The 24,948-nt window shown below is 35.2% G+C and overlaps 1 protein-coding gene across 5 annotated transcripts in view; it reads left to right on the forward strand.

Moving 5' to 3' along the window:
* The window catches only part of NCKAP1 (NCK associated protein 1), a 104,137-nt gene that overhangs the window by 73,231 nt on the left and 5,958 nt on the right, over positions 1–24,948 (forward strand). For all 5 annotated transcript variants that reach the window (XM_032406764.1, XM_032406754.1, XM_032406786.1 and 2 more), the window contains 5 exons: positions 93–223; positions 505–602; positions 13,065–13,158; positions 19,749–19,831; positions 20,241–20,321. In XM_032406764.1, coding sequence (XP_032262655.1) covers positions 93–223; positions 505–602; positions 13,065–13,158; positions 19,749–19,831; positions 20,241–20,321 — 487 coding nt within the window. The remainder of the gene's footprint in view (positions 1–92; positions 224–504; positions 603–13,064; positions 13,159–19,748; positions 19,832–20,240; positions 20,322–24,948) is intronic.

A 24,948-nucleotide genomic window follows, 5' to 3' on the forward strand; every position in this document is an offset into this window, starting at 1 on the left:
ATTTTTGTTATCAGTCAACTTACACAGGAATGTATACCATAGTAAATTTTGACTTAATTTCTCCTTTTTATAAATTTACTTTTTCTCCTTAGGTATTTGGAAACTTTGTTAAGACAAGTCAGCAATGGTCATATAGCTTATTTCCCTGCAATGAAAGCATTTGTGAACTTACCTACAGAAAATGAATTAACATTCAATGCAGAGGAATATTCTGACATATCAGGTGAATAAAACTATGACATGTTTTATAGAGTGAAGAAACCTTGATTCCTTTGGCTTTTGATTGTTATGACTATTTTCTCTCAATTACATTCATTCAATGCATAATCATACATTATATCTTAGACTTACCTGTGCATTTGTGTTACTTTTTTATTCTGGAGACTTCTCAGGATATTTGCATTAATAATTTGCTTCTATAATGGAACATTCCAATATGTTAATATTCATTTTCTTAAAGTGTTTGCTCTGTCAAAGTATAAAATTAATTACATTTCCTTTCAGAAATGAGGTCATTATCAGAACTCCTAGGCCCATATGGTATGAAGTTCCTAAGTGAGAGCCTTATGTGGCATATTTCATCACAAGTTGCTGAACTTAAGGTAATACAGTCTGTATCAGTTTTAGCTTTGAAACATTAATTCCTGAAAAACATTTCAAGAATATGAACAGTAAGCCTAGAATGTTAATTACTTTAATCCAACCTGAAAGTTCTCATATGTAATTATAGAGCTAGCGTGGCCTTTCAATAGCATTTTCATTTAGTACTGTCTCTTTTACAGATGAAAAAACTGAGAGTGTAGAGAGGTGAAGTGACTTGCTAAAGGAGACTAAAACTCAGATTTCTTGACCTTTGGTCATGTTTTTATTCTGTTTACCATGATGCTTTTCTTTGAATGACTGTTCAAAATTCCAGCCAAAGCCATTTATTTGAATTTATAGTTTGAATGTATTACTTTCCACAGATTATATTACAGACATTATTAGGCTCATTGGGTTTTTTTTTTTTTTCCCCTAAGTAATCTCTACATGCCCAATGTGGGGCTCAAACTCATGACCTCGAGATCAGGAGTCACATGCTCTATCAACTGAGCCAGCCATGCACCCCTAAGCTCCTTGTTTTTTATTATTAAGTAATCTTTTAAATTATCTTATGCCCTTTAAGCTGGATAAAAAATATGCCTTTAGTTAGCATTTTGGGGCGCCTGGGTGGCTCAGTCGTTAAGCATCTGCCTTCGGCTCGGGTCATGATCCCAGGGTCCTGGGATCAAGCCCCACATCGGGCTCCCTGCTCAGCGGGAAACCTGCTCCTCCCTCTCCCACTCCCCCTGCTTGTGTTCCCTCTCTCGCTGTCAAATAAATACAATCTTAAAAAAAAAAAAAAACAATGCTTTGCATTTTATTAAAGATGTAAAAGAGCTGAAGCAACGGCATTTTAAATGACTTTTTTTAAATCCTTTTAGAAATATCCCAGTGTTAAGGTGATTTATATTGAATGAGTCTGTGTATATAATAGCTATCAAGTTTTTGAAAGAATTTGAATTTGAGCCACTAAAACTTTCCAACTTTAAGAACAGAATAGATGAGGCATATTTTAAAATGTGCCCTTTTAGGGACACCTAGCTAGCTCAGTTGGTGGAGTGTGAGACTCTTGATCTCAGGGTTGTAAGCTTGAACCCCACGTTGGGTATAGAGATTATTTAAAAATAAAATCTTAAAAAAAGTTATTAAAAAATGTGCCCTTTGCGGAATTTTTTTGGTGGTTACTTGTGCCTTGCATTTTTAATTTCTCAAGAATACGGTTATAGCACTGATAAGTAGCTTGCATTTTAAATGTAGCACTTAGAGATTTAAATGTGGTAATCTGATTTACTGAAAATTGAGCAAATATGTAGGATAAGTTGATTGCTGCAAGGTGAGAAATATTTTGCTGAATGAATAAAAGTTTAAGAACTCAAGCTTTTTTTAAAAAAAGTTGTTTATTTTATTTTAGAGAGAGAGTGCATGAGTGCGGAGAGGGGGAGAGGGAGAGGGAGAGAATCTCAAGCCGATTCCACACTGTGCAAAGCCCAGTGCTGGGCTCAATCTCATGACCCTGAGATCAAGACAAGCTGAAACCAAGAGTTGGATTCTCAACTGACTGAGCCACCAAGGCACCCCAAGAACTCAAACAATTAAAGACTGAAATTACCCTGAATTTCAGTCCTCTCATTTAAGAGCTTTGACTTTGGGCAAAGTTTAAACTCACTAAGCTTTTACTTTGAGATAATTATATGAGATAATACATGTCAAACAGTTAGGTACTGAGCGTAGTTCTTAACCCACAATAAGCGTTGAGTAAAATGTTACTTGGTATTCATCATGTCCATTATCCTCTTATTGTTCTTTTTCAAAAGAGTGTTCTACAATTCTTGTATAAAAGTCAACTTTTAGATACTTTATAATGTGGGTTTTAAATATACAAACTGTATGCTTTATATAGTTTTAAATGCATAAACATTGCAATGACAGTTTTGGTTCTTTACAAGCAATCACTGCTGTTTATTAGACTCATTCACCTGTAAATACATGATCTCTTTTCTATCCTCTTGTTCTTAGGTGACCAATTTCTCATCTTCATTATACTTTCTTGTGTTCTTTTCAGTATGAAAGAAGAATTATGACAAGATACTCTTTTTCTTGCATTCTAGAAAAGAATTTTACTTTTACCAGCTATTTTTTATTTCAGACTGAATAATAGGTACTTCTAGAATTATTTTTAGTGCTTCTTTGCCATTTAATGTGGTAGATTGAATAGTCATGTAATAAAACAAATTAGCCTATTTAGATATCTGTATCCATATCTATGAGAGTTTAAAGGCATTTAATGTCCTTAACAGTACTGGAAGGCAAGCCCCTATAAGATCTGGCCTTTCACTTTTCTCACCTCCTTAACTCCTCCAGCCTGGTTGGCCTACTTGTTATCTCAAAATACTCTTCACTGAGCTGTTGTCTTAGCTAACCTTCTCATAATATTCATGTATTTTTCAAATGTGTTATCAGAATATCCTTTCTTCACCACACTTTGTAAAAGAGCAAGCATCACTTTTTATTCTCTTTATGCAGCTTTCTGTGTATCTTACTTGTGACCTTTCTTGTCATGTATTTGTTTATGTCACTGTCACTAGAATAAAAACTCAGTTACAAACTCTTAAAACTTTGGTACGAAATTAGTGTCCACACATAGAAGGTACTTGCTAAGTATTTGTTGGATGCAGAAGTAAAAATAGGTAGCTATTTTGACTCTTTACTTTGTCCCAGGACTTTTCTAAGCTCCTCACATAAAACCAATATTGTCCCTATTTTACAAATTAGGAAAGTAAAACCAAGAAATACTAAGTACTTGTCCAGTTTCACGTGCTTAGAAGTGGTGAAACTAAAATTTGAGCCTGTGTAGTCAGTCTTGACCTAGAGCTTATACTAGTACTGTGCTATACTGTTTTTAGAAATGAAAGGGATCTAAGCAGTCATCTAACCCACACTTATCTAATGCAGGAAGATCAGATAGGTTTTCATTATAACATCGAGGTAGAGATTGCCTTTGGCAAGATTACCCTTCACATATTTAAAAACTTTTGTAGTGTATTGCCTTTGTCTTCCCCATGTGAAATATATTCATGTTAGTCTCTCTTTCTTCTCTACAAATTCTTTTGAAATTGTTTGTGTCACCCTTAGATAATAGTGCCTTGAACCAAGAATAAACTTCAGCTAGAGATCTGATTAGTGAAGGTGCACTTACCTATTCTGGATACTATACTTGCTAGTACAGTTTAAGATTGTGTTAACACTTTTGGTAGCTATACTAATATTGTCATGTCAACTTGTAATCATAAATTTTCTTTCTTTTCACATACTGACATTGAACCATGGTTCTCCACATCTTAGATGTTGTACATTTTTTTTTCTTTAGACCTAAGTGTTACATTATTGTTGTTCTTTTAAAAATCTATCTTGTTAGATACTGTCCATTATTTCCAGATCGCTTTTGAGTTCAGATTTTGTCATAATCTTTTTTTTTTTTTTTTTTTTTTTTTTTTTTTTTTTTTATTTTTTTTTTTTTTTTTTTATTTTTTTATTTATTTGAGAGACAGAGAGAGAATGAGAGAGGGGAGGGTCAGAGGGAGAAACAGACTCCCCGCTGAGCAGGGAGCCCGACGCGGGACTCGATCCCAGGACTCCAGGATCATGACCCGAGCCGAAGGCAGTCGCTCAACCAACTGAGCCACCCAGGCGCCCTGTCATAATCTTTTAGTAATACTTTTAGTAATACTTCATAAACTTAACTCTCTTAGCTCTGTCCTTAAGTATTGTTATCAAGTACATTCTTATTCTTGAAAAGAAATGGGAAGAGCTTATGTCTTAATATTTCTGTCTATATTTTGGAGTGACTATTTTTGTTTCTTGAATGTTACTAAAATTTTAAAGTTTTGATGAGAGTATAAATAATATTGACTTCTTTTTTAATGCTAGTGAATTTTCTGACTCAAGAGTGTTGTTTCTTGGATGGATCCTCTTAAATATTTGATAATATTAAACTTGAGTGAAAAACCTAGACGAAAGAAACTTTTTGTGTTAGATTCATAATAATTGAGATGCATGGGTATGAATTAGCTTGGATTTCTCATTAAATATAATATACTCCAAAACCAAGATGGTGTAGGATACTAAACATTTTTTTCTAAAACTTTTGATTTTAGCATTTTTTTTATTTTTTAAGTTTTTATTTAAATTCCATTAGTGAACATATAGTGTAATATTAATTTCAGGTGTACAATTTAATGATTCAACACTTACATACAATACCTGGTGCTCATCACAACCAATACACACCTTAATCCCCATCATCTGTTTAACTCATCCTCCCACCCACCTCCCCTCTGGTCACCATCAGTTTGTTCTCTGTAGTTAAGAGTCTGTTCCTTGGTTTGCCTCTCTCTCTTTTTCCCCATGCTCATTTGTTTTGTTCCTTAAATTCCACATATGAGTGAAATCATGTGGTATTTGTCTTTCTTTGACTTATTTTGCTTAGCCTAATACTCTGTAGCTCCATCCACATCATTGCAAATGTCAAGATTTCATTCTTTTTTGTGACTGAGTAATATTCCGTGTGTGTGTGTGTGTGTGTACACAGAGCATAATTTCTTTATCCATTCATCAGTTGATGGATATTTGGGCTGTTTCCATAATTTGGCTATTGTAGAAAATGCTGCTATAAACATCGGGGTACATGTATCCCTTTGAATTAGTATTTTTTTATTTTTTGGGTAAATATCTAGTAGCGCAATTACTGTATCATGGAGTAGTTCTATTTTTAAATTTTTTAAGGAACTTCCATACTGTTTTCCAGAGTGGCCACCTGCACCAGTTTACATTCCCACAAACAGTGCAAGAGGGTTCCCCTTTTTCCACATACTTGCCAATACCTGTTGTTTCTTGTGTTTTTGGTTTTAACCATTCTGACAGGTGTAAGGTGAGATCATTGTAGTGTTGGTTTGCATTTCCTTGATGATAAGTGATGATGAGCATCTTTTCATGTGTCTGTTGGCTGTCTGTATTTTTTGGAGAAATGTCTGCTCTTTTGCCCATTTTCAATTGGGTTATTTGTTTTTTTGGGTGTTGGTTTCTATAAGTTCTTTATATTTTTTTTTTTTTTTTAAGATTTTTATTTATTTATTACACAGCGAGAGAGGGAACACAAGCAGGGAGAGAGGGAGAGGGAGAAGCAGACTCCCCGCTGAGCGGGGAGCCCAATGTGGGGCTCGATCCCAGGACCCTGGGATCATGACCTGAGCCGAAGGCAGACGCTTAATGACTGAGCCACCCAGGCGCCCCTATAAGTTCTTTATATATTTTAGATACCAACCCTTTATTAGATATGTCATTTGCAAATATCTTCTCCCATTCAGTAGGTTGCCTTTTGGTTTTGTTGATTGTTTCCTTCACTGTGCAGAAGCTTTTTATTTTGATGTGGTCCCAATAGTTTATATTTGCTTTTGTTTCCCTTGCCTCAGGAGACATAACTAGAAAGAAGCTGCTATACCCTATGTCAAAGAGGTGACTGCCTGTGGTCTCCTCTAGGATTTTTTTTTTTTTTTTTAAAGATTTATTTATTTATTTATTTGAGAGAGAATGAGAGACAGCATGAGAGGGAGGAGGGTCAGAGGGAGAAGCAGACTCCCTGCTGAGCAGGGAGCCCGATGCGGGACTCGATCCCAGGACTCCAGGATCATGACCTGAGCCGAAGGCAGTCGCCTAACCAACTGAGCCACCCAGGCGCCCCGGTCTCCTCTAGGATTTTAATTGTTTCATGTCTCATGTTGAGGTCTTTAATCTATTTTGGATTTATTTTTGTGTATGGTGTAAGAAAGTAGTTCAGTTTCATTCTTTCACATGTTGCTCTCCAGTTTCCCCAACACCATTTGTTGAAGAGATTGTCTTTTTCCCACTGGATATCCTTTCCTGCTTTGTTAAATTAATTGACCATATAGTTGTGGGTTTGTTTTCTGCTCTGTTTTAAGGATTTTTCCATTCTGTTCCATTGATCTGTGTGTGTGTTTCTTTGCCATACCATACTGTTTCGATCACTACAGCTTTGTAATATAACTTGAAGTCTAGAATTGTGATGCCTCCAGCTTTGCTTTTCTTTTTCCAAAATTGCTTTGGCAATTTGGGGTCTTTTGTAGTTCCATATAAATTCTAGGATTGTTTATTCTAGTTCTGTGAAAAATGCTGTTGGTATTTTGACAGGGATTGCATTAAATATGTGGATTGCTTTGGGTAGTATAGACATTTTAACAATATTTGTTCTTCTAATCCATAAACATGGCATGTCTTTCCATTTCTTTGTGTTGTCTTCAATTTCTTTCTTTTTTTTTTTTTTTAAGAATTTTATTTATTAGAGAGAGAGAGCATGAGCTGGTGGAGGGAGAGGGACAAGCAGACTCCCTGCTCAGCATGGAGCCCGATGTGGGGCTCGATCCCAGACCCTGAGATCATGACCTTAGCGGAAACCAAGAGTTGGATGCTTGACTGACTGAGCCACTCAGGCGCCCCATCTTCAATTTTTTACCGGTGTTTTATAATTTTCAGAGTATGGATCTTTCACCTCTTTGGTTAGGCTTATTCCTAGGTATCTTATTATTTTTGGTGCAATTGTAAATGGGATTGTTTTCTTAATTTCTCTTACTGCTGCTTCATAATTCATGTATAGAAATGCAGTGGATTTCTCTACATTGATTTTGTATCCTGTGACCTTACTGAACTGTTTTATCAGTTCTCGTAGTGTTTTAGTGGAGTCTTTAGGGTTTTCTATATATAGTGTCATGTTGTCTGCAAATAGTGAGTTTTATTCTTTCTTACCAGTTTGGATGCCTTTTATTTCTTTTTGTTGTCTGATTGCTGTGGCTAGGACTTCCAGTAGTATGTTGAAAAAAAAGTGGTGAGTGGACTTCCTTATCTTGTACGTGACTTTAGCAGGAAAGCTCTCAGTTTTTCCTCATTGAGTATGATGTTCACTGTGGGCTTTTCATATATGGCCTTTACTATGTTGAGGTGTGTTCCCTCTAAACCTACTTTGTTGAGGGTTTTTATCACGAATGGATGTTGTACTTTGTCAAATGCTTTTCCTGCATCTATTGAAAAGATCGTATGGTTTTTATCCTTTCTCTTATTGATATGATGTACCACATAGATTGAGTTGCAAATATTGAACCACCTTTGCATACTGGACATAAATCTCACTTGATCATGGTGAATGATTTTTTGTAATGTGTTCTTGGATTCTCTTGGCTAGTGTTTTGTTGAGGATTTTTGCATCTGTGTTCATCAAAAATATGGGCCTGTAGTTCTCTTTTTTTTTATGGAGTCTTTATCTGGTTTTGGTATCAAGGTAATATTGATAGTTTACGACCATTTTCTTAGAGATCCTTTTTAACAACCGTAAGATGTAATCCAGATTTATCTGGATTCAGCTACTTGTGCATTATTAAAAACTGGAGAAGGTGTTATTTATGACTTTGTATTCTTAGCCTCTATATACTGAGGCATACTTCCATGTGTATTCTTGTATTTTATTACATAAGCAATCTTATCATAATATAATGGTGTTTCATATAGACAAGTTTAATGTATTGTATAGTATTCTGTCTCATTGAGATAAATGTCCTAAAGTACTCAGTCTGTCAGTGAAGATTCTGATTGTTTTGCATTTTTTAATGTCCTGTAAAGTTTCTCTAGAATGACCTAATTTATGAAATTATAGAAACAAAATAACATATAGGTTTTTGCTTCAAGTATTGGTAGGGTAGGTTTAGACCATCTTTTCTCCTAAGGACAGCTTAAAAAGGTGGCAAGATATATAAAGAAAGATTCTTCTTTTAAAGAAGCTAAAAAGGTAGGCCAAAATCAAGAAGAATGTGGGAACTCAGAGACATAAGCCTAGTACTGGAAGCCACTTTTTTTTTTTTGGAAGCCACTTTTGACCTGAGGATATTTGCTGATCCAGAAGCAACATTTGTAAGAGTAAAGTAGGTTTTGTGACCTAGTGGGGTCTGTAGTAAAATCCAAAGCCTGCCTAAAGTGGAGAGTGGGAAATCTGCTTAAATTCCTCTCCACCCTCTTTACACAGATAGCCCAAAGGATTGTATCTTCAGGGTAATCGCGAACTGGAAATGATTTGCCCCTCCCCAGGATCTCCAGCTCTTTTGGTGTTGCTCTTTTTGTCCAAAGAACCTATAGTCTTAAACTTGGATTAAGATGGTCCTAGATTAGTAGTGCCCCAAAGTGCTTGGCGGAAGCTAACAAACACTCTTTGGAAAAAGGTATCTTCATCATAGGTTTCAAATGATTCCTACAGGGGCGCCTGGGTGGCTCATTCGTTAAAACGTCTGCCTTCGGCTCAGGTCATGATCCCAGGGTCCTGGGATCAAGCCCCGCATCGGGCTCCCTGCTCGGCGGGGAGTCTGCTTCTCCCTCTCCCACTCCCCCTACTTGTGTTCCCTCTTTGCTGTGTTTCTCTCTGTCAAATAAATAAATAAAATCTTTAAAAAAAAAAAAAAAAATGATTCCTACAATCATTTTTCAAAAACAGTAACCTCCACCTAGAGAGTGGAAGTCTCTTGGAGATCATTGGAGTGTTAGAGGTAGGACGTTTAATACATCTGGCTGGCTGCCTTGGGTCATTTTCTGCCCCCTGCCTCCGTCCTGCCAACTTTTGCTCCTGATTTTAGAGTTGTCCTTGTTGGCATCACTTCTTAAGATTGCAAGAGGTGTATAACAACCCCCTACAGACATGTAATAACCTTCTTGTTTTCATCTTCAAGTGTTTCTTTCTTTCTATGCCACTGCCTACAACTTCTGTGCTCTGCCTGGGTCCTAACGCATGCATCACTTGCTTTCAATACTGTATCTCCCTTGCTGGAATTTGCCGGTCACATTTCTCACCTCTACTTACTCTTTGCTCCAGTTTCCATCTTCTAGAAGTTTGTTGACATCTCTCATTTGGTCTTGCTTGTTTCCTATATTTTCTTTTTTTTTTTTGTAGATTTAGTCTTTTTTATTCTTTTCCTTTCACTTTAGTGAATTTCTGGAAGAAGAGTTTTAGACATATGTGTAAAATACTCGACATTTAACCAGCACTTCCACATAGTTTACAAACTTATTTGAGCATAGGGCTTGAACTCAAGACGCTGAGATTAAGAGTCACATGCTCTACTAACTGAGCTAGCCAGATGCCCCGCATTTTAGTCTTTTTTTAAATTAGTGAATAAAGGGGCACCTGGTTGGTTCATTTGGAAGAGTGTGCGGCTCTTGATCTCAGGGTTGTGAGTTTGAGCCCTACATTGGGTGTAGAAATTACTAAAAATAAACTTTATGAAACTAGTACATAAAATGTTTTGGGGGAATTATAATACTTTTAAGATCATTTCTGTAACTTCTTAGCTTTTATTTTTCTGGTTTTTTTTATATTTAATCTAAATTGACATAAACTAAATATATGGCCGCATATTTTCTTTGTATCTTAAAAATGATATTCATTGTTTCAGTTCCTGTTTTAGCTTGGGGACCTTTTTGTTTCAAAGAGTAAGTTTCTTTGTCAGAAAAAAGGGAGAACTTCTTTACATTTAATTATCATGAATAAATCATGTGTCAGACATAGTCAACACTGTGCATGCATACTCGTGGTAAAACGTGTTCATTGCTCTCTGGAGAAGAAAACAGCCAGTCTTCTTTCCTACTAAAAGTCTTGAGGTGTTTCATTTGGTGGTGTGCCCATTGAGTCAATGTCTCCTTCTAATCCTGCCAGAAGAATCGTTTTTAGCATTTTACAGATCAGTTCTTCTAGTTCTTCATAGAAGACTTTTTTTTTTCAAATGAAGTAGGAAATTTAAATATGATTTGTGCCAAGAATTTAACACTTCCTTATTAACTGCAAACAAGTTTATTTGTAGTACTCTTCATATATGTTTTACCTGATACATATTCACTAGTATTACTTCCAGCTTATAGTCCATTTGCCAATGATATTAGTCAATGTCTTTAAATGTTTAGAGAGCTCTGTTTTAGGATGCAATTGAGGGAGAAAAGAAAAAAAATTTAAATAGATAAACTATTTTTAAGTAGAGACATTATTAACATTCTTTTTGGTAAGGAATAATGTGCAAACAAATATTTTAGGGTAATGGTTCTTAAAGTATGGTCCTCAGATCAGCAGCAGCAGCATTATTACCTCAGAACTTGTTAACAATGCACAGTTTTTGGTTCTGCCTCAAACTTGCTAAATCAAAGCCTGTGGGACTGGGACCCAGCAATGTGTGTTTTAATTAATAAGCCCTCTAGATTGTTCCAATACACTAAAAATCGGGAACCATTTCTTTAGGGATTAAGAGCATGGATTTTTAAATCAGACCTATCTGAATTCAAATTCCAAAATCCACTATTTAATATCTTTATAACTTTGGGCTAGTTATCTAATTTCTCCAAGCCTTAGTTTAGTTTCCTCGGTTGTAAAATTGGAATATCACCTCTCTCGTGTAGATCAAGTAAATGGTATTGTTTGTAAATTGCCTGGTATGGGAGCTAAAAAGTGATTATAGTATCCTTACCATTGAATATATACTATAATTTATTGATTCTAAAACACAGTTATTCTGTATTAATGTTTCTGAAATTGTAGGTGTTTTAAAGTCATATGATTGGAAACATTGTGTCAGCTTACTTGGTAAAGTTTTCTTTTTATCTTAATGGCACATAAGGTAATGGTGCATTTAAAACTCAGTGGTGTCTGATTCAGTGATATATGTGGTATTATGTTCAAGGTGCAGGAGCACTGTCAGGGTTGAGCATATATTTGAGTGTGTATTGATTGAATCAAGTTTTAGCGTGGGACAGGTATTGAATTGGCCCCAGGAAAAGCAGGCATTTTAATCAGAGATTGTAGAAGTTGAGTTTAGCAAACACATATGACTGGAAATGTATTTCTGATTGGGAGCATAAAGAGAAATAATCTGAAGTACAGGAATACCTCATTTTATTGCACTTTGCATATACTGCAGTTTTACAAGTTGTAGGTTTGTGGCCATCCCTGTGTCAGACAGCAAGTATATTGGTGCCATTTCTCCAGTAGTATTTGCTCATGTCAGTGGCACATTTTGGTAATTCTCCCAATATTTCATGCTTTTTCATTATGATTATATTTGTTACAGTGATTTGTGATCAGTGATTATGACTCACTGAAAGCTTAGATGATGGTTAGCGTTTTTAGCAATTAAGTATTTTTTAATTAAGGTACATACATTGGTTTTTAGACATAATGCTATTGCATATTTATAGACTATAGTGTAGTGTCAACATAACTTTTTATATGCACTGGGAAACCAAAAAATTTCATTTGACTCACTTTATTGCGGTATTTGCTTTAATACAGTGGTCTGGAACTGAATCTGCAATATCTCTGAGGTATGCCTGTAATATCAAGTAACCTAAACAAAATTCATACTAGTATAGGAAAACTGATTTTTATAAATTTTCTGTATAGGGTTTTCATCCTCCCTTAAATCAGTTATCATCGGTGTTTGGCTTGTAACAAAACCCTCATGGCACTTTAACAATATGCTTGCTGTTAAATCTTTGCAACCAGGCCTGCTAAATTGAAATATCCAAGGATGAAGCTTGGATTTGTATGTATTTTGAAATATACCCAGGCTTTATCCTTGGATATTTAAATATTATATCCAGGCTCTCCACATACATATAGACATTATCTCTGCCAGAATCAATTTAATTATATTTGTTTTCATTTTAATTTCAAACTAAATTACTTTTCCAAAGCGCCTTTTAAGAAAAACATTCTTTAGTGAGTTATACTTTCCTTGAATAGCTGTTCTTTACTCCCTTCCCTTATTTGTATCTCTTCCTTCTCTTCCTTTTTCGCAGTGGTCTCTGAAAGAGAAGGTAGATAGTTAACACTTCCATTTTATAATTTGTATGGGAAACCTTGCTCTCTTATAATCCCCACGAAGTAGTACATATATATGAAGTAGTACAAACATATGAAGTAGTACAAAAGTTATTCTCCCTCTGATTGTATACATCCAGTGATGAACTGTAGGCTGTCTTTGGCTAGCTTTAACTTTAGCAAGTTCTTTTTATTGTGGTTGGAATTTATTGCTCTCTGTATCCCCTTCAGTGTCTGTTTTTTATTATTGATGCTGTTCTGTGTCTAAGCATTAGATAATCCTTTATCCTACTGCTTATCTTTATTGCTTTTTCCTGAACATCCTCCCTTCTTGAATTTGCAAATGGAAGAAAAACATTAATCCTATGTAAATAATTTTAAGATTCTTTTGTTAAACCAACAACAAAAGTATATAGCATAGAACATCTGGATTTCATGAATTGTATTTCCTACTTGCTGGATTATGATTTCCAAGCATGCTCTTATCTCATTAACACAAGGTGGTCCATGCCTAACCTAGGATCTTTTTTTTTTTCTTTCTTTCTTTCTTTCTTTCCTTTTTTTTTTTTAGAAACTTGTGGTGGAGAATGTTGATGTGCTAACACAAATGAGGACCAGCTTTGACAAACCAGACCAGATGGCCGCACTCTTTAAAAGATTATCATGTGGGTAACTCATGAAACTTTCTATAAGCATTAAGAAGACTTTGACACTCAGTATTTAGCTTTTGCTTAAATATAAGTATTCTTTAGCTTATGAAGAGAGCAGAAAATAGTTGCAGTCAAAGGATATTTTAAATATATGGCTTATCTATTTCACATTTTTTTTAACCATAGTCTTAGTACCATGTATCAAATATTTAATGAGTATTATCAGTTAGTTCATAAACTCATTTAATACAAGTAAGTCTATATTAATTTAGACTAAAGGAGAATTAACTTTTGAGTCTGTAACTTTCTAAATATCAACTTTATTGTGGTATAGTTTGCATACAATGAAATCTATGCATGTAAGTGAACAGTTTGATGGATTTTAGCAAATGTGTATATCCATGTAACCTTACCACAGTCAAGACATAGAGCACTTCCATCACCTCAGGAAGTTCCCTCACATCCCTTTGTAGTCAGTTTCTCAACATCCCACAAACCCAGACAAAAACTGATCTGATTTCTGTCACTATAGATTAAATTTGCCTGTTCTAGAACTCCACATAAATGGAATCACACAGTATATACTCTTGTCTCTGCCTTTTTTCACTTAGTATGTTTTTGAGATTCACCCAGCTATGTTACGTGAATCAGTAATCTGTTCCTTTTTATTGCTATCTAGTAGTCATTGCATGAAAACTTTAGCCCTACAACTAAAAAAAATTGTTTCTAATGTCTTCTTGACATTGATTCTTTGTGGGAGGTATATTGTGAAATAACAGTGAATCTTAAAAATTTATGAAAGCATATTTAGCCAGGTAACTATTTTAGGTGCACTTGAATTAATTTTATTTTCATTTGCTTTTGTACTTGAAGTATAATTAAAAATTATTCTGAAGTCATACTTATTGATTCATTTAAAAGCCTTTCTAGCATTAAAAAATTAATGAAATACCAAATAAAATATTCTTTGTATTTGAGAAAACCAAAGAAAGAGTTTATTCTCCCAAATAAAAAATAATCCTGAAAAAAATTAAAGCCATATGTATTTTACATAATACTTCCCCTCTGATAGTTTTCTTTTAAATGTTATGCACCTATATCAAATTTTTAAAAGTGTAAAATGATTTAGAGAATCACTTTATTAGGCTGTCTTATCCAGCTTCAAAAATATAAACTTATTTAATAAAAATTAGTATAAAATTGAACTACACAATAGGTTGCCTTATAGAACAGATCAGTTGTTGCCAGAACTGGGAAAGCAACAAGGGAGTTTTTTGGAGTGGTGATGGTGGTAACACAAATCTACACATGTTAAAATTTTTTCCTAGAGCTATATACCAAAAGGGGGGAAAAAGGTTAGGTTTAATGTACAGTACTTTAAAAAATGAAATTAAAATGATAAAAATGAAAATACTGATTTGGTAGTATTTTAGGGAGGTAGAGTCTGAATAAATACTTAGTAGGAAATTACTTTTTAAATTTCTACCTGATCTCTTTTGTTCATTGTTTTACTATATACTTATATTTACCAGTCTTGTTTTCCTTATTCTTAATTATTTTTTCATGTTTCTCCTGTTTTTAAATGCTCAGTTGACCACCCAACCAGCCTAACTACTCAACTTCTTACTAGTAAATAATATTTTGACTGTATCATTTGGTTAAAGGCCTTTAATCCACTGCATTGTTCAGTGCCTGTTTACTGTTACTTTAACTCTCCTGTTTGTGGAATTGAAACAAAATGGAATTTGTTAAAATTCCAAACAATTTGTAAATTTTCAAAATAAAATCCATAATCCTTAATGGCCCATCTATATCAAATTTGCCTTTAAATAGAATTTATTAATTCTTTTTTGTGATTTGGAAAAAGAAAAGATCTGCTTGAGAATGGCTTACTTAGGGGACCAGAGAAAGCTATTCTTCCAGTTGAAATATTTTTCAAAATACTCTCTTTTGTCTCAGATTCCCATCTTTGTGCCTCCTTCATGCTATATCCAGAGGTTGATATACTTTTGTAGCAGTTTGATTTTCATAGTCAACAACCATATTCTTTTTAATACCCTTAAAAAGCCTTGTAATTTGTTAAAAGTAGTCCTAATTGGGGCACCTAGATGGTGCAGTCGGTTAAGCGTCTGACTCTTGATTTCGGCTCAGGTTATGATCTCAGAGTCCTGGGATCAAGCCCTGCATCGGGCTCCGTTTTCAGCACGGAGTCTGCTTGAGATTCTATCCCTCTGTCCCTACCACTCATGCTCGCTCTCTCTCAAATAAATAAATCTTAAAACAAAAAAAAGTAGCTCTGAATTGGGAGGTAATCTGGAATTAATTTTCAGTTTTAGGACTTTTTAGCTATGTGACTTGAGCAAATTTAATACTGTATCTGTTTCTTCATGTTTTCTGACAGTGTGTCTCTTGGGACTAGGTTCATTGCTTTATTGACTCCCTTATTATAGACCTTAATTTTCTAGTTTTCCTATAGTAATTCTTCCTTTTTAAAAATTCATTCCATTCACTTTTGCCCTGACCTTGCCACCATCTACAAATCTACAAGTTGCCTCCAAAGACCTTTACTTTAACAATACTTTGAATGTTTTTATCACCTAAAATTGTTGCACTGGTAAGATCTTGAATTTGAAGCTCTACTCTCAGATCAGTTATGTCTTCCAGCTTTTCCACTCCTTCACTCCTATTAAATTCTTTGTTCTAGCTCATTGAAACATTGATGTCTCTCTAGTTTTCTAATCAGTCTCTTCCTGGCTTTACTTCCTTATCCATTCAGGACTTTAAAATTTAGTGATTTTAATTATATTGTCCTCTGTGCTATCATACCTTTGACTTTTTGCTACATTCATCATTCCAAGCAATTTCCCTGATCCCAGAAAAATCTCCTGCTCCCTGGAAGCCAGATACTGCTTGTAAAATAACACTTGTTAAAGTCTGTTGTTACACCTCCCTCTTATTCATCTGGCTACTTGCCTGAAACCTTTCTGGAAGAGATCATTAGTGACTACCCATTTTCAAAATCTGGTCCTCTTTCCTCTTCTTCTACTTGATTTCTCTGTAGTGTTTATCTCTTTTATTCTCCTTTTTATTGAAATTTTATTCTCTTCATTTGCCAATGCTTTTACCATTTTTAAGCCATTGTTTTTATAATTCTTTTGAGGAAATGTATCCAGTCTTATTTATCAGTGTATCTTTAAAATATTCATCCCCAGCCTTGACTCTGTATGGAGCTCTAGGTACTTAATACCAAGTGCTAATTTGATCAGGGTGTGGTCTATGGACCAGAAGCAACAAGCAAAAGCACCACATAGGAGTTTGTTAATGTAAATTATTAGGGTTCCACTCCAGACTTACTAAATCAGTTTGCTGGGGCCCAGCAGGTGATTCTGATTTCCATTGAAGTTGGAGAAACATTTTTTAGATATCTACAGCTGTATGACCCACAGATACTTTACAGCATCTCTGGAATAGGAAGGATATTCCCCTGATGGGAGGTATAAATGGGTGAGGAGAAAAAGCCTGATATTCTTCTGTTATTGACCATTATATTACCTCCTATGCCATTCACCCAGTGATTCTCAAAGAGAAACTTGGGTATGTTATCTGACTTTTCCTGTAATCACATTCCATTCCATATCTAGTAGCTGTGTCTTCTAGATCAGAGTTTGCAAATTGGTGGGTCATGTTTGGCCCAAAGACATAATTTTTTTGCTCTATGCTACATTAAATTAAAAAACATTTTTTGATCATTATTTTAAAAATGCAAGATTTTGCATAAATATCCAAACTTTTGGCTCTCTTTCCTCCCAAATCCTGGGCAGTGTTTTGCCACATGGCAGTGATTGGCTGGAGCTTAGTAGCAGTTGCCTCTTTTAGAAGTGTTTTTCTCCAGTTTTTCCCCTCACTATTCTGTCTTTCACTTAGTCTACTTCACTACTTTATGTTACCTGCTATAGATATTGAGCTTGTAACCCCTGCTGCAGATCCCACCTCTTAAATGTGATGCCTAAATCTATTCCTTTTATTCCCATGGTTCACATTTAAGGCTTTGTCATTATTTCGTGAACTACAATCTTGGCTTCCTCTAATGGGTTCAGTCTTCACTTTCTAACCCATCTCCCACATTCAGAGTTATATTTCTAAAGATTTCTTTTCATATCACTCTTTATATTTAAAAAACCCTGAACTACCTCCTCCTTGCTTAGAGGATAGTCTAAAAACTCCTTAGCATGCATTCAAAAGCCATTATTTGGATAACCTCATATCCAGCCATTGTTTCCCCTCTTTTCCTTCACAACTTTTTGCTTGCCTGGCCTGAGATCCACACAGCTCTGCTCTAGTGTTAGTTCCTTGGGATGTGCCTTAGTCTGTTTGGGCTGCTACAACAAAATATCACAGATTGGGTAGTATATAAACAACAGAAATTTATTTCTCATCGGTCTAGAGGCTGGAAGTTCAAGATCATGGTGCTGGCATGGTTGGGTGAGGGCCCTCTTCAGGGTCACAGACTTGTCATTGTATTTTCACATGACTGAAAGGGATCGGGTTCTCTCTGAAGCCTCTATAAGGCAGTAATCAAATTCATGCAACTTCACCCTCATGGCTTGAACACCTTTCAAAGGCCCCACCTCCTAATACCATCAGCTTTTGGGGCTTAAGTTTTTAATACATGAATTTTATAAGGACATAAACATTCAGCCCACAGCAGGATGTTAATGGAAATTATGGGGAATTAGAGGAGGTGCCAGTGCTTAAAAAGGTATGGCAAATAATCCATTAATGATAAGTTAAACAACATTTCTTACCATGAAGTTCCTCAGAACTTTTAATGTGTTGTTACTGTTATATATATTCAAGAGAAGGTTATAGGATATACTTCTGGCAGAATTATTTGATTAAATTCTGGATATCATCCCTTGGGAAATACATGATTATATCACACTACTTATTTTCTGATTATTCATCTTATTCTCTGTCATTCCTTTTTCTAGATTTCCTTTTGTTTTGTTCCCTGGCCTGGAATGCTTTTTGTCTTCTCTTTTATGACCAACTTGGATGACATTTTCCCAGAGAAATATTTCCTTTCACCCTTCTTTCTTCTCTCCTTTTCTGGATGATAACATAGTCTCATTTCTTGAATAACCATTTCATTGAACATCTTCTAGTCTTCTGGGTCTCAGGCACTCTACCGAGTGCTAGAGAAAGATTGGTTGATTAGACTGGTTCCTGCTCATGTGGAAGGTATAACATATAACATAATGCCTTACCTCATTTTGTTAACACTGCTGTTTTAAGTCTCATCACATTTTGGCTTATATTATGGCTGTTAGTATGTTTTAATAAAAGATGCCATGGTCAAAGTTTAAGCAAACCACATAGGAGGTAGAAAGTCAAAACAACTCTCTATTCCTACTCCTCAAAGGTAACTATGGTTAATGGTTTTCTATACATTTTTCTAGAAATTTGCTATATATGTACAAATATATGTGTATATATATATATACTGTTGACTCTTGAACAATGCGGGGTTTATGGGCGCTGACTCCCTGTGCAGTCAAAAATCTACGTGTAATTTTTGACTCCCCAAAAACTTAACTGCTAGTAGCTTACTGTTCACCTCAAGCCTTGCTGATAAAATAGTTAACATATTTTGTATGTTATATGTATTATATACTGTATTCTTATAATAAAGTAAGCAAGAGAAAAAATATTAAGAAAATTACAAGGAAGAGGAAATATATTTACTGTATTTACCAAAAAAAAAAAAAAATCCATGTGTAAGTGGGCCTGCACGATTCAAATGTGTTGTTCATGGGTCAGTTGTGTATCTTTTTGTCTCACATAAATAGGATCATATTTTCTTAGTTTTCTTGACAGTCCATTTAGAGTGTTAGTTATGGTCTAGATTATTATTCTGTTTATATTTGTGTTCTTATTTACACAGTACTATGCCTTGTATATTGGGAGTAATTCAATAAATGTTTGTTGGCTTTTTAAAATATGAAGGTATTGATCCTTCCAATTCTAATCTCCCTTGATTTTGTTAATTAAGTTTTAATATTGAATATATAGTAATAGTTTTCAGAATAATGCTTTCTAACTAAAATGTAAATGATCAAATCCATTTATAGTCTTCAGCAACCTGGTCTTGCCAAAACTGCTTGTGATCTCAATAGTCATTTTTTTGTTTCTTGACTCTCCAGACCTCAACAGTTTAAGAGTTTAGCATCTCCAAGTTCTGGGACCATTTGAGGATTTAACTCCTGTCCACTCTGACAACTCCTCTTTCTCCCCTAGTCTTTCTCTCCTTCCTCCTACTTCTGCCATTTCTGAGAGGATTATACAGGTGGCTACTTTTATGTGATTATTTCAAGATTCTGGTGAACCATCTAAACCATTTTAAAGAATAGTGTCTACTCCATATGAAGTAAACTGTAATTTCCTTACTTTTAATATCAGCTTTCAGTACCTTTCCATCTTTAATCCTTTGTTGTAATCAAATTGCTGTTGTATCTTTTATCATGGGAATTTTATGACTAAGAGTTTTCTTCACAAAGTTAAGAAAGAATTGAATTCAGACTCTTCTCTCTTTTCTTCCAATTTAGCTGTTGACAGTGTCTTGAAGAGGATGACAATAATTGGTGTAATTTTATCCTTCCGATCATTGGCACAAGAAGCACTTAGAGATGTAAGAAACCATTTTAAGTACATATCCTATAGTTAAGTAATCCCTTTTAATTTCCCAGAAATTAAAAGTTACTTAAAATTCCAGTTTTCATAGTTACATAAAATCAAATATATAGAAATTAGAGCTATTTAAACTTATTTTTTATTTTGGCATTGAAATTGGGGTGGGGATATAGCTTGCCTGGATATTGTACTACTTTTTCAACTTTCTCTTCATTGAAGCATTTTCCATTTTGGCTATGTTCAGTTTGGCATTCTAAGTACTGTTCTTAGTACTTTAGAAAAATCATGTGAAAATAGAAAAGGTAAAATAATTTTTATGAAAACTAGAAGTAATTGAATGGTAATATTTAAATTTGGGGCTCACCATTTAAAAATAACTCTGCATTTTTATTTGTTGCCCTGCCTAGGTCCTATCTTACCACATTCCTTTTCTTGTAAGTTCAATTGAAGATTTCAAGGATCATATTCCAAGGGAAACTGATATGAAGGTAATAAAGCTTCTATTTGGATTTTACAGTTTCTAAAATAAAATATTTGAGTTACATATGAAATAAATTTAATAAATTCTAAACTACTGTAAAGTTTTTATTTTAGAGTGATCTGTTAGCATGTTTACCTTTGAAAATACATCTTTGAGAGCTCAGCACCAAAATGCTACATAGGCATTTTGAAAGTTAATCTTCCTTAATCACCCATAGCAATGTAAAATGGGATGGTATTGATCTTTTCTTACACTGATAGCTGTCCATACCTGGTCATAAGCAGAATTAGAAAGACAAGCCAGTGAAATAAGAGTTGTAGTAAAATTCAGTCAGTTTTTTTATTTTTATTTTTTTTTTAGATTTTATTTATTTATTTGACAGAGAGAGACACAATGAGAGAGGGAACACAAGCAGGGGGAGTGGGAGAGGGAGAAGCAGGCCTCCCTGCGGAGGGCCTGATGCGGGGCTTGATCACAGGACCCTGGGATCATGACCTGAGCTGAAGGCAGACGCTTAACGACTGAGCCACGCAGGCGCCCCTCAATCAGTTTTTTTAAATTGATGTTAAAAAGTCTTGTAAGAGGATGTCAATTATAGGGTATAATTTAAAAAAAATTTAATACCCTGTTTTTAGAAATATAAGATAGAGTATTAGTAGCCCTTTGTGAGTTTACAATTTTTCTTTTGAAAATTTTTTGATCATGAAATCCAACTCACTTATCTAACCACAGCAATAATTAACCAGTGGTTACACATCCACTAAGTGACCTCATATGTATGTTTTCTAAGCTTTCACGTGTCTTGGAAAGATTATTTTCTATGTTACATGTTTTGAAACGCACTGTCTGAAAAAAGTTGTCTAAACTCTTGTGTGACACTCAAGTTTTTTTTCTCAGATTGATGGTACTCACTTTCTGAGGCTTATCTTCCATGGCTTGTTCCATCCTTCTCCCATGCTCTTCCCTTTCTTACTCTACCCTTCTCTTCATATGTATCCCATGAGGTAACTAGTTCTTCCCGTGTGCATTCTCACATCTGTCTAATTTATTCTACCTGAAAATCCTGCACTTTTCTGTTTTCTGCCTTTTGAAGTCCTGCTTATCTTTTAAGGTCTGATTTAATTGCTGTATTCTAAGAAACATTCCTTGATCCCTAGGCAATAAAGGATTTCTTTTTTCTTCTTCTTATCCGAAAACTTTTTGTTTATCCATTGCGGAGTTAAATATGTTCTGCCTTGTATTATAATTGTGTTTTTTCTCTTAAATTTATACTAGATTGTAAACATTTTGAAGACCTTGTTTTATTTTTGTGTCTCCCACAGTGCTTTGCATAGTGTAAACATTTGAGATTGATTGTCCTATGATTTTATGATTGAAAACCATGTGTGATTAGCGTAAAATTGTTAAATGGAAACACTGTGGAAAAAAAAGTTAAGGAAACGTTAAAGAAGAATCATTCGTTGAAAACACAATGGTGTGTGGATTATGAGAATATTCTCAGCAACCATCCAGTTCTCTCAGCACCTGACATAATTATGTTTAGTTTTTAGCAAACTTTCAACAGAACTTAATATATTTTTTTAAGATTTTATTTATTTATTTATTTGACAGAGAGAGAGAGAGACAGCGAGAGGGAACACAAGCAGGGGGAATGAGAGAGGGAGAAGCAGACTGCCCACAGAGCAGGGAGCCTGATGCGGGGCTTGATCCCAGGACCCTGGGATCATGACCTGAGCCGAAGGCAGACGCTTAACGACTGAGCCACCCACGTGCCCCAGAGCTTAATATTTATTTTGAAAACTGAAATATATATTTTTAAAATTAATTTTTAATTGAAGTATAGTTGTCATACAGTATTATACTAGTTTCAGGTATACAACATAATGATTCAACATTTATACACATTATGAAATGCTCACCGTGATAAGTGTAGCTGCCATTTGTCACCATACAAAGTTACTACAATGTTGTACTACATACAGCGACATACTGCATAAAACATTGTTGACTCTTTCCCTGTGCTGTACTTTTCATTGATGTGACTTATATCTGGAAGTTTGTACCTCTTAATTCCCTTCACCTGTTTGTACCTCTTAATTCCCTTCACCTGTTTGCCCAGTCCCCCTCCCCTCTGGCAACCACCAGTTCTCCAAATATATATATATATTTTTTTTTTTTTTTTTTTAAGATTTTATTTATTTATTTGACAGAGAGAGACACAGTGAGAGAGGGAACACAAGCAGAGGGAGTGGGAGAGGGAGAAGCAGGCTTCCCACCAAGCAGGGAGCCCGATGCGGGGCTCGATCCCAGGACCCTGGGACCATGACCTGCGCCAAAGGCAGATGCTTAACCGACTGAGCCACCCAGGCGCCCCCAAATATATATATTTTAATAGCTTTATTGAGATATAATTCAGTTATCTTAAAATTTACTCACTTAAAGTATACAGTTCAGTGGATCTAAGTATAGTCACAGAGTCGTGCAGCTGTCACCACAGCCAATTTTAGAACATTGTCATCATCCTAATAGGAAGCCTTATGCCCATTAGCAGTTATTCCAGAATTCTTCCCAGTCTCCAGCCCTAGGCAACCACTAAGCTAGCTTCTGTCTCTGTAAGTTTACCTGTTCTTTTTTTTTTTTTTAAGATTTATCTATTTATTTATTTATTTTAGAGAGAGAAGGCATGCATGCATGCACGTGTAGGGGGAGGGGCAGAGGGAGAGAATCCTCAAGCAGACTCTCTGCTGAGCGTGGAGCCCTGCATGGAGCTCAGTCCTACAACCCAGGAGATCATGACCTGAGCTGAAACCAAGAGTCAGGCGCTCAACACAGTGAGCCATCCAAGCGCCCCAAGTTTGCCTATTCTTGACACTTAATATGAATCATACAATATGTAGGCTTTTGGTACTAGCTTCTTTTACTTAGCATAATGTTTTCAAGGTTTATTCCTGTTGTAGCATGTATCAGTACTTCATTTTTTATTGCTGATTAGTATTCCATTATATGGATATACCACATTTTATTTATCCTTTCATCAGTTGATGGACATTTAGGTTTTCTTTTTTTGGCTGTTATAAATAATGCTACCATGGATATCCCTATACAGTTTTGGTGTGGACATACGCTTTCCTTTCTCTTCGATATATGCCAGGATTCAAATTGCTGGGTCATATGGAAACTCTATGTTTAACCTTTTGAGAAACTGCCAAATTGTTTTCGAAGTAGTTGTACCATTTTGCATTCCCAGCAGCAATGTATGAAGGTTTCGGTTTCTCCATATCCTGTCAATATTTGTTCCTGTCTTCTTAATTATAGCCATGCTAGTGTGTATGAAATGGTATCTCATTGTTATGTTATACATTTTTCTGAAATGATGAATGTTGAATACGTTTTCATGTGCTTATTGACTATTTGTGTATCTTCTTTGGAAAAATATCTATTCATACCCTTTGCTCATTTGGATTGTTTGCCTTTTTAATTTTGAGTTGTAAGAGTTCATTATATATTCTGGATACAAGTCCATTAACAGATACATAATTTGGAAATCTCTCTTGTTCTGTGGGTGGTTTTTTCATTTTCGTAATAATGTCCTCTGTGGCACAAAAATTTTTAGTTTTGATGAAGTCCAGTTTGTCTATTTTTTTCTTTGGTTGCCGCTTCTTTTGATGCCCTATCGAAGAAACTGTTGCCTTACCCAAGTCATAAAGATTTATACCTGCATATTCTTCTAATAATTTTATAATTTTAGCTCTTAGGTTTATGATCCATTTTGAGTTCATTTTTTTTTTTTTTTTAAAGATTTTATTTATTTATTTGACAGAGACACAGTGAGAGAGGGAACACAAGCAGGGAACACAAGCAGGGGGAGTGGGAGAGGCAGAAGCAGGCTTCCTGCAGAGCAGAGAGCCCGATGTGGGGCTCGATCCCAGGACCCTGGGATCATGACCTGAGCCGAAGGCAGACGCTTAAGGACTGAGCCACCCAGGCGCCCCATTTTGAGTTCATTTTTGTGTGTGGAGTAATGGATCACAAAAAAAATGTTTTTCCTTTTCTTTTTTTTTTTAAAGATTGATTTATTTGAAAGAGTATGTGCATGAACAGGGGGAGGAGCAAAGGGAAAGAGAGAGAATCACAAGCAGACTTGCTGCTAACTGTGGGGCTTGATCTCACAACCCTGAGATCATGACCTGAGACGAAATCAAGAGTTTGACACTTAACCGACTGAGCCACCCAGGCGCCCCCCCAAAAAATGTTTTTCTAGAGCTTAATCCATGACAATTTCCATTTATTTTTAGATACACAGTTTTAGTTCATATTTTATACTGAGTTTTTTTTTTTGGTAGCAATATCAAAAGTAACCAACTATGTAGGTGGTTTTTAACTGAGGTATAGAGCAGTCAGAATATCATAAATACTTGAAATCCATATGTAATGCCAAAAAGAATTATTTTAGTCATTAGAAATTCCTTTATCAGGCTTTAAATCTGTACTCCTTAAAAATCTATTATGGGGCACCTGGATGGCCCAGTCAGTAGGGCATGTGACTCTTGATCTCTGGGTTGTGAGTTCAAGGCCCATGTTGAGCACAGAGCTTTAAAAAAAAAAATCTATTATGATAAGTAATTTACCATATT

The sequence above is a fragment of the Phoca vitulina genome, unplaced genomic scaffold (genome assembly GCF_004348235.1).
Source record: "Phoca vitulina isolate PV1807 unplaced genomic scaffold, GSC_HSeal_1.0 scaffold1, whole genome shotgun sequence".
NCBI lineage: Eukaryota > Metazoa > Chordata > Mammalia > Carnivora > Phocidae > Phoca > Phoca vitulina.